Below are 9912 nucleotides of genomic sequence, written 5' to 3'. Positions count from 1 at the left end.
AAGCCTGATAACAAAAAGCCAACATAAATGTTACTTTTAAATTGATTGAGCATGTGCTGGCTAGAATTTAAAGATAAAAACCAAAAGCCTAAATTAAAAACTAAGCGTTAAGTATGTATCCTATCCTATATGGGTGGTATAAGGCTATATAGGGCTATTTTCATTTATTTTAAAAACTGTCACTAATTTATCAACCCTGCATGCTTGTATTTCAGATGAATGTACAATAACCAATTCAGGGCGTCTTTTTAGATATGGCTATAGGCTTCTTCTCTAAGTCTTAGATAAAGGTCAGTAATTTCATACACATCATCAGATATTACCAGGTTGTGCTCATCCATAAGTTCTATACATAACTGAAACACATCCGCATTACAAGGATAGTCCTTGAAACAACGTCTTCTCGACATATTTCTATTTTTATTTCATCAACTGGCTGCAAGAAATTCTAAGCAGCATAAAGGTTGGGAACAGCATACATTATAGAGGGGCAACCATTAGGAGCCCGAGGATTGTTGGTTGCTCTTATCTGATGGTCATTCTAGGCAATTACAACATCATCAAGCTCCTCCTATATAATGGACAGAGAACAAGTAAAAACATTTGTTAAAATTGTTTTATACAGTTATACAGTGGATTGTAGCCTAAATAGCCTATATGGCTAAGTGCAAATTAGCCTACTTATACGCCATTACATCTCAGGCAAACACGGTACATTTTACTCCACTTCATCTCTTTCACATCTATGTACTAGTATAGACTACTTTCAGATTACATTTTTCATATCCTTCCTGTCCAGTGAAAACCATAGAAAACCTGGTGATTTGGAATTAGCATTTCACTGAAAACTCAAGGATAAAGTATGGGTCTCCTATCCTCTTAACTCATAAACTCACCTAAATGCAAGGACCGTTTGAGTTTTTAGAATGCAAATAGCTCAAATAACTCAGTTGAACCAGAAACTCATCATTATGCCTCATTCATTCACTATTATCTCACTTTCCTTCTAAAACAGCTGACTATTCGCATTTAATCTTTCAGGTAAACCAATCTGATTTAATCTCTTCCAGCCAATCACGTTCTTGCTGTCAAACTTTAAATCTTTTCTCTCTGCTGCTTTCAGTTTCTTTATGATATTTAACTACAGTCAACTACTATTGCTATATAAATTGTCATTTTTTTTTGCACGCAGATGTACCTCATCCATCAGTCGCATCAATTGACGCACAGTTTCTCTGTCGGTAATTATCCCGGCCATCCAACATTTCTGGTGCATCCATCTGTAGCTGTGCTGTCTGCCAGACATTTGTAAGTGCTGGTCAATGAAGGATGCTACTTCAGCTACATCTGTCTTATTTCATCTCCGCCAGAGCTGATTCTTAGTATGATATTATTTGATTCCTCCAAAACGGCTAAAATCTCGCAATTTGTGAATCCACGTCTAAAGAAGTCTTCAATGACAGTATCCATTTGGTCTGCCACACTTGTCTCATTCACTTCTGTTGCTTTGGAGCATATGAGGAAACTTTTTAAAGAGTTAAAGAATCCTTTTTTTTTCGTTACATTGGCGGAAATGAGCTTCCATACATTTACTACTGTCAGGATATAGTGAAAGTTTCAGCATATATGATAAAAAGTTATTTTTATAAAAGTTACCTACTGCAGTTTTAAATATTGCCCTTGTGATATGATTTTAAAGAAAGTAAAAGGAAAAGAATTAGGATTTATCCAGAATGGTTGTAATGGTTTCTTCTCAGTCGTAGTACACAGCAAAACACAATCACAAGAGTTAATGAATAACTGATTTATTTTGTAAATCTTTAACAGTTTGAAACAATATTCTTTGTACCAAATGATCTAAATTACTGACAATATTCACACAGACAGTGAAGAACCCTCCGTGTGCTTACCTTCAGTTAGATAAATAGCTAGGTGCCACAGATAAAGCTAAGACAGAATAAGGGGCACAAAAAGGGGCACAAAAAGGGGCTATGTTTGGTTAAGGGTCAGGTCTAGCATCAGATATAAAGCAGTGGTGCAGTCAAAGGTGTACACAGGCACAGAACACAGAGAATGGCTACTTTTTTCAATAAGAGTAAATCCATCTCTAATACATAATAATACATGTTTTGAGGTAATGCAGACAGCAACATGTATGACCAAACCTATTTAAATACTCTAGATTATTTAAAGCTCACTAGGTTATTCACATTGTCATGTGTTTTCTCCTTTGATGGGAACCTCCTAATTGTCACCTTTTTCACCTTGTGCCCAAGGATTACTGATGTGTATAACATGGATGAGGCAGTCAGTGTAGTGTACACACTTACTCCTCAGTATGCCACTGAAGTGAAGAGGGACAAGAACTGACACTTACGCAAGGGATCAGGGATCTTCTACGAATACTGATGCATCAGTGTGCCATCTCAGAGGCAAGGCGAGGGGTGGGGGAAGGCGGGAAATAAACGGCAGGTGTCAGAAGAAAAAAGGATGAGTTGCGGAATGGAAAAGCTAGAGCAGAATTTGAATCCACGGAGCAGTTTAGGAAAATACCATACTGATTATTTTGCTGTCTTCATTCTGCCATCTGATTGCCACTTGTCTTAATTCCAACATATTAGATTTTTTTTTAAATAGTGCGATCCACAATATGTATTAAGGTGTGTATGTGCGTGTTCGCATGGCAGAGAGCATCCAGGCTGTGCCCGGAGCTGAGAGCAGATACGCTGATCGTCAGAAATGTAAGTATACTGTGTATATATCTGTGTGTGTTGGTGTCATGGTTTGCTGAACTATCCTCATGTTACTGTATACAGTCCATGACATGTATCTGCAGCGTGTCCATATCTGGAGCCTGGTACTGGCACTTAGGACAACATAAATCTGGCAGTTCCTCAGCTCCAGCTGCCCCTTGATCGCCGACTGGTTGATTGCGGAACGAGGGGGCAGGGGGCGCCGTGTTGAAAGCCGCACCAGGGAACAGACCTAATGCGAAGGAGAAAGGAAAGCATGTTAAAAGTTCTGACCAGAATTTTTTAAAATTATTATTATATAATATATATATATATATATATATATAATTATTTAAAATTATGAATAAAAGGATATGACTGAAAACAGTAATGGCTCCATGTGCTTTTTGTTAAGTAGTTGTTACAGCATGAGCAAAAAAAATTTATTTTCATTTTGTTATGATTTAATTCTAACATATTCAAATCTTAAGGAATGCTGTGCTACAACTTTGAAAATAATTCTTTCTGATATTTTTGGTCTATTGTGTGGCATCTCAAATGAGAAGTGAGTTTTTATTAAAATGTGTTAAAATGTTTGTTTTACAGAGTTTTCCACAAAATAGACTGTACTATTCATTAGTCTATTAATGCATATTACTTCAAACTAAACACACAAATGCATGCTTTCCCTATAGTGGACACATCAACAACCATTTATGCTTGAAAGGCTTTTAAAACAATGTTGAATTTGTGCATTTGTGTGTGTGTGTGTTGTGTTAATGTACCTTGTGGAGGGGGAATGTGTGGGGGCCGTGTTGGAAAGTCCTCCAGGTGTCGCAGCTTCATTTGCTCCATACGTGCACTGAAACAGAAGCCAACATGGATAACCTTCATGTGCAATCATGTTTTAATCAAATGTCTAGAAATATGAATATTCATTCATATGCAGAGGACAGACACAGCTCTGACTTCAGATTTAAGTGTCAGTGTTGACGACGTGCCAACAGAGCTGCATTTGATGACGGCTGCAGTGAAGCTAAAGTCAGCTCAATATGCAGCATCTGATTAGCAATTGAGATTGAGGGCAGGGAGAGAAGTTCAGCACACAAGGACTACGTAACCCGGGTTCCGAAATGACTTGGTTTAAACGTCCCTCGAAACCAAAAGAGTCGCTGCAGTATCATTTTTTCCCCCACCTTTTAGAGATAACTTTATTTTATTTACCGTGATGTGGCTTCCTGTTTGAGCCTGTCAATCTCAGCCATGGCCTGAGTCAGCTGATCCTGCAGCTCCTCCTTCTTCTGGTTCAGCTTCTCTCTGGCCTCTCGCTCTGCTAGGAAATCTCCCTTGTAGATCTCAGCCTAAGCAGACACAGAGGCAGTGAGAGAGAAAGAGAGATATGAATTCATGCAACAACAGCCATTTTGTTTCATTTTAACATTCTGTGTTATATATTATATAAGTGTTACATTGTGGGTGCGGATAATAAAGGCAAGTTTGTGCATAACTGACACGTGGCTCAGAGGAAGGCCTCAATTAACTGACATGAGGCTCAGAATGGGTTTACCTATATTAAATGCATTTAAATTCTGCTTTGGGCCCCCTAAAGGCCCACGCCCACCCTGATTTAAGGACTAGAAGATACCCTAGCAGAGTAGGGCATTGGCAGCGATTTGGGGTTCATGGACATATGGACAGGAGAAGCTGGGGATCGAACCTCCAACACCAACCTTGTGACACTGGCTCAATCAGTAGCTTTTTCCATTGTAGACAGCCTGAAGTACTGTTTAGACCCTTTGCACTACAAAAACCCATATGATAAAGCACAGTCACTGTCACCAGTTCTGCTTTTGTTTCCAGTGTTCACTCACCATCTGGCAATAGACCAAAAACAGGTGTTCTGCCACGTAAAGTGTAAAGTTTTTTTGTACAAGACGTCTGATAGGTTCAGTTCCCTGCCTGAAAGGGCTATCTGACGATAAGGTGAAGGGGCGAAAATACTCCAAGTATAGCTTTCACTTAGACTGATACAGATTTTTGATATATACAGACCACATTTTGCTGCTGCCCTGTCCACACAAATAAAAAATAAAAAAATTATGCCGTTTTTGGTTAATTTCTTGTATTTTTCCTAGCTTTTGGTACTTGATAAAAGTTCTCGGTTTGATCGTTTTGAGCAACCACAAACATACATTGTAATGATGCTTTTACTTTTGATTCAGCACACATACGCAGCAGAGCAGATTTTTGTTTCTTGTTAGTAAGAGAGAGTGGAAGAGAAAAGTGAGGGAGGGAGACCCGTTAAGCTTCTTTTTGTCCCCTCCTGCTCTCTGTAACCACAAATACTGGGTTTTAAAGCAGCCAAATTCACCTAGTTGTTCTCACTTACATATTTTCTGTTGTCAGAGAATCAGTATATGTATAAGTTTATGATCACAACATTGTCAGACAAAATAAAGATGGCTACACTGGTTCAAAGCAACAAAAGGTTGTGATGTTAAGCGCAGCCTCCAAATGTGTAAAAATTGTCGACAACAATACTCTAAACTAATAATAATTCACATATTATAAGAAGAACCGACGCTCGCTTCTGAATTGCCAGTGAACATTGAAACTGCGGCGGCTCAACACAGCTGGAATGCGATGCAGCTGGATGCAGTGTACATATGACACAAGCTGTGAGCTCAGCTGTTATATGCAGTACATTCATTTACGATTAAAAGCTTACTGAAACCCTGAAAGTCACAGAAACAATCCTTATGTGATAGTATAACTAAATATAGCGGTTGAAACCAGCAAAAGACCAAATCTCACCTGTGCAGTGAGGACAGGAACAGTCTCCAGCGAGCCCTTCAGTTGCTCCACCTCCTCCTTCAGTTTATCGATCAGGTCCTGCTTCAGGGCCAGCGCTCGCTCTGCCTCCTCTAGTCGGCTGCACAGATCTCCTCCCTGCGAGACAAGCAAACAACACATGCAGGTGAATGTTGAGACCTGGATCTATGAGCTAAAAAGCAAAACTAATGAGGGTAAATGGATGCATGTGTTTTTACCTCAGCCTTCAGCTTAGTATCATAGTCTCTAAAAAGACATGTGTAGGCATGTTGCAGTTGTGTCAGTTTTTTCCTAAGAGGAAAAAGGGGAAACAGAGTTTTTACAGTACAGTAGAGTATGCCAAATCTCAGGTGTCGTGCAGTATTGAAGAATTAATTACCACAGTGAAACAGCTAACATTACAATGCTACAACAAAAATTGAGCATTTCAACTCCAAGAGAGCCCAAAGAAAGTGATGTAATTTAATCTTGTGCGCAGAAGATGAGATAATAAAGATAAAGGTGATGTAAGATTCTGTAGTATTTTATTTATTATTTGTATGTATTAATCACTTTTTACTGCTAATTTGTGAATGGGTTCGAAGGTAAAAAATGGGACCTTCCCCAACAGCCTGAGGAATGGTTTCTTTGTAACCTGGAGTCAATGGTCCAAATAAAATATAGGAACACTGCAGATGTTATTCTAAATATGATTGTTATTTATTTTATAGCGTTCAGTGTTCATTTCAGCATTCCATGATGATGCTCACTCATGGACTGCGTATGGAGTGCCAGTGCGAGCAACGGAACACTGACTGCAGTTCAGTTGATGGCCATCAGTGTCACTATTAACAGTAGTTTTCTGAAAGTTACATATAAAACTTTTAAATTTCAATTCAAATGGAATATCTGTGAAGTAGTAAACATCTTTTTTCACACAAGATAAAAATAATATTTATTTATTTCATGACTTTGTACATGATGGTCCACACTGCTGCTGATCTGGAGTTTTCCTGTTTACTGAATGTAAATACAATACAATGTGACAGTGTCACCACTAATTTCTCTTATTTTGAAAAAAGCCTTTTTAAAAGAAAATCCATTTGACAGAAATCTTTCAATCAGATCTTTCCAAATATTGTAATGTGTGCAGAATTATAATAACCAGTTGGGACAGTGCTATCTGTGTGTACGTGTGTGTGTGTTGAACCCACTTCTCCTCTGTGACGACATGTCTCTCTGTCTTCAGGGCCTGCTCCAGGCTCTGAGTCTGCAGCAGCAGCTGGTCCATGGCCACATGATGCTGCTTCCTCTGCTGCTCCAGCTCCCGCTCTGCCACCTGCAGGGCTTTCATTTTACTGCACAGCCTAGACACAAGGAAACACATCAGCACACCTGCACGTGAACACAGACAAGTCGACATGCTGTATATATTCATGCTGATCTGACGTGTTAACTTACTTTTCTTCCAACATTTTGCGTTCATTCTCGCTTCTGTCCAGGCAGCTCTGTCTCTCATTCAGTTCCCCTAAAAGGGACGTTGCTTGAGCTTTCAGAGCCTCGCAGTCCTTAGCCAACTGAAAAAATACAGAATTACAGTTGATATTCTAAGGCTGCTTTAAGCAAGATTTGAAATATTTTGACAATGGAGTAATAGTCACAGCTGTTCGTAGTTCATACCTGGGCACAGTCCTTGTCCTTCTGTTTGAGGAGAGCTTCAGTTCTGTCCCGCTGAGCTGAACTCTTCTGCAGGTAATCAAGCTTCTCCTCCAACTCCCGATACCTACAACAGATTCATTACTAAACTGGGATTTTAAAAAGTACTAGACACCGACTGATATATCCGTTGGCCGCAGATGGTCCTGATGATATATGTTACCTGATATGTGCAGATATGAAAACAGTTTTTTTCCGGTATATAATGTGGTAATGTATTGTTGTCACTGCAAAGTTTCTCCAGCAGAGCGCACTGTGATTTATAATTCTGTGGCAAACAGCACAGAGTAGGGGGAGGAGAAGAAGCTCTCACTAACGTTACCAAGAATTGGTTGACAATCTACGTTAAAGTCTAGTCTACATTAACTTATTAGGGACCGAGCCAGTGACAACTGGAAGGTCTTAACATGTTAACTTAACATGTTATTTGTTTAAGCAAGCAGCCTTCTGAGTACATTTGCATAGTCATATTGGTGCAAAATCAGTGCACAATCCACATAGAAAAGTTTTTTTGGTTTGTTTTAATTCTAGCAAAAAAATCCACTATATCGGCCACCATATTGATAATCTGTGAATTTTTTCACTCTAAAATAAGTGTCTGCCTCAAAAATCCCATATTTGTCAGGCTCTAAAAAGTATGAAAACACATATTTTAATCTAAATTGCAATATGTACAATAATACAGCTACGTCAGTGAATTATGGATTTAGTTCAACCAAACCCGAGTTGGTGATTATTGAAACAGTGTTTTGGTAAGTTTTATTTTGTTTCTGTCTACTTTGAACGAAGTTACAATATTCCAATAATAAGCAAGATAAAATGTATGTTTTTGTCTATGGAGTCTGGTGGTAAGTGATAGCGATATTACAACTTAGTAGGGTAGGGTTTGGTATCCTTTCCATAATGTTGTCAGACAGAATTATTAATATATATATATATATATATATATATAATAAATTATTTATTTTGACCAAACCAGGTTGGTGAAATACAGCGGAAAGACTTTTCAAAGGTTTGGTGATTTTTATTTTGTTTTTGTCCCATTTGGGTTTGTCAATACGATGTTAAAGGGGAGACTAACATGCAAGTCCTTCTGACAGAATAAGACATTGTTGTGAGAGTATATCAACATAACTGTCATAACAACATATGACAGAGAAGAAATGGATGAAAACCGATCTAAAATACCAGACAGTTACATACAGGAAACAAACTGAGTTCATAAATAAGAGACGGGCAGGTAGCACCAGTAACAGATACATATGTTATATATATATATATGTTATATATACATATATTGTCATATATATGTTCTTATGTAATTTATTTGTAGCTTTGGCAATATTGTTGTTTTACATTCATGCCAATAAAGCTGATTTGAATTGAATTGATACACAGTGGTGAAGCGATATTAGTATAGAGAGAAGGCATGCACACAGTGAGAAAGAGAAAGCCACACAGAGCTGTGGGCTCACCTGCCCTGTGTGGCCTGAAGCTGCTCTGTGAGTTTAGCCAGGCTAGAGCTAGAGGAAAAGGGAACAGAAAGAGGGAGGGAGACATCTAAAACGTGAGCAGAAGAAATGCAGAAATTAAAAAAAGCATGCTACTGGCTTTTCACCATAGAGACGAACTGTCTACAGACAAATAGTATAGTTAAGATTAATTAAACAGCACTCAGTCCAAAAGCTGCTAACGACAACTGGTTAAATAAACACAGGAAGACCAGTCAGAAAGTTTAGTGGCGTTAGTTTCATCAGTGCACTCAAGTCGTGGAAAATGTGACATACCAGTCAGAGGAGTGCTGTGCCTCAGAGCGTGGTTGAACAACCTCCTCAGTCACACTGCTTGCCTGTAAAAACATTCATACAAGTCTTTTAGATCACAGACAGAGCAGCTAATTCTTGTGTCTATCCATGCACATAACATTCCTATTGTACATGCAGTTGAGTGACACACAAGATGTATCAGAGGGAAACGTCAGCCAAGAAAAGCAGTAGGAGCTCCGCAATAACACATAATATTCCTTGATAAAAATGATAAAATCAACAATGCTGTTTGTATTATTTTATTTTATTGCCTTATTGCAGTACTGAAATGTTCGAATCCAGGTTCAGCCACATAAAGCACTTAGTAACTTCATTTTGAAAGGTGCTTTGTAAATAAAGTTTATAATTTTTTATTATTATTATCATTATTATTATTACTGATCATTAAGGCTGTCCCCTTATAGCCGACTAAACCATTAGACACTTAGAAGAGTCTTAGTCGATGCACTTTTCATGAGTCACAGAAAGTCACAGAAAAACCAAAAAACAGGTTACACTCTGTTTGGGGGGCGCCCTGATAGTTCACCTGGTAGAGCTAGAGTCTGAATGTACCAAGGCTGAATGTACCTGACCTGGGGCCCTTTGCTGTGTGTCATCCCCTCTCTCTCACCCTTTGCCTATGTATCTTCTACTGTCCTATCCAATAATGATAAATGGTAAATGGACTGTACTTATATAGTGCTTGTTAGTCTTTCGACCACTCAATGCGCCGTACACTACATGCCACACTCTCCCCATTCACACACATTCATACACTGATGGCAGTGGCTGCAAGGTGCCAACTGCTCACTAGAACAGACACTCACACACTGATGCACAGCATCGGA

General features: G+C 38.7%; 1 protein-coding gene across 1 annotated transcript in view; it reads right to left on the bottom strand.

Moving 5' to 3' along the window:
* Positions 1–1789: 1789 nt before the first annotated feature.
* ikbkg (inhibitor of nuclear factor kappa B kinase regulatory subunit gamma) overlaps positions 1790–9912 on the bottom strand; it is a 15971-nt gene continuing 7848 nt past the window's right edge. The window contains exons 6-14 of the mRNA XM_035657454.1: positions 9047–9108; positions 7224–7326; positions 7005–7120; positions 6758–6910; positions 5783–5855; positions 5547–5681; positions 3957–4093; positions 3518–3594; positions 1790–2985 (exon numbers count right to left, since the gene is read on the bottom strand). Coding sequence (XP_035513347.1) covers positions 2804–2985; positions 3518–3594; positions 3957–4093; positions 5547–5681; positions 5783–5855; positions 6758–6910; positions 7005–7120; positions 7224–7326; positions 9047–9108 — 1038 coding nt within the window. The 3' untranslated portion in view covers positions 1790–2803. The remainder of the gene's footprint in view (positions 2986–3517; positions 3595–3956; positions 4094–5546; positions 5682–5782; positions 5856–6757; positions 6911–7004; positions 7121–7223; positions 7327–9046; positions 9109–9912) is intronic.

This window comes from Morone saxatilis, unplaced genomic scaffold, assembly GCF_004916995.1.
Source record: "Morone saxatilis isolate NCDOM2014 unplaced genomic scaffold, NCSU_SB_2.0 Contig15, whole genome shotgun sequence".
Classification (NCBI taxonomy): Eukaryota; Metazoa; Chordata; class Actinopteri; family Moronidae; genus Morone; species Morone saxatilis.
This window is presented reverse-complemented; position numbering and strand designations above follow the sequence as displayed.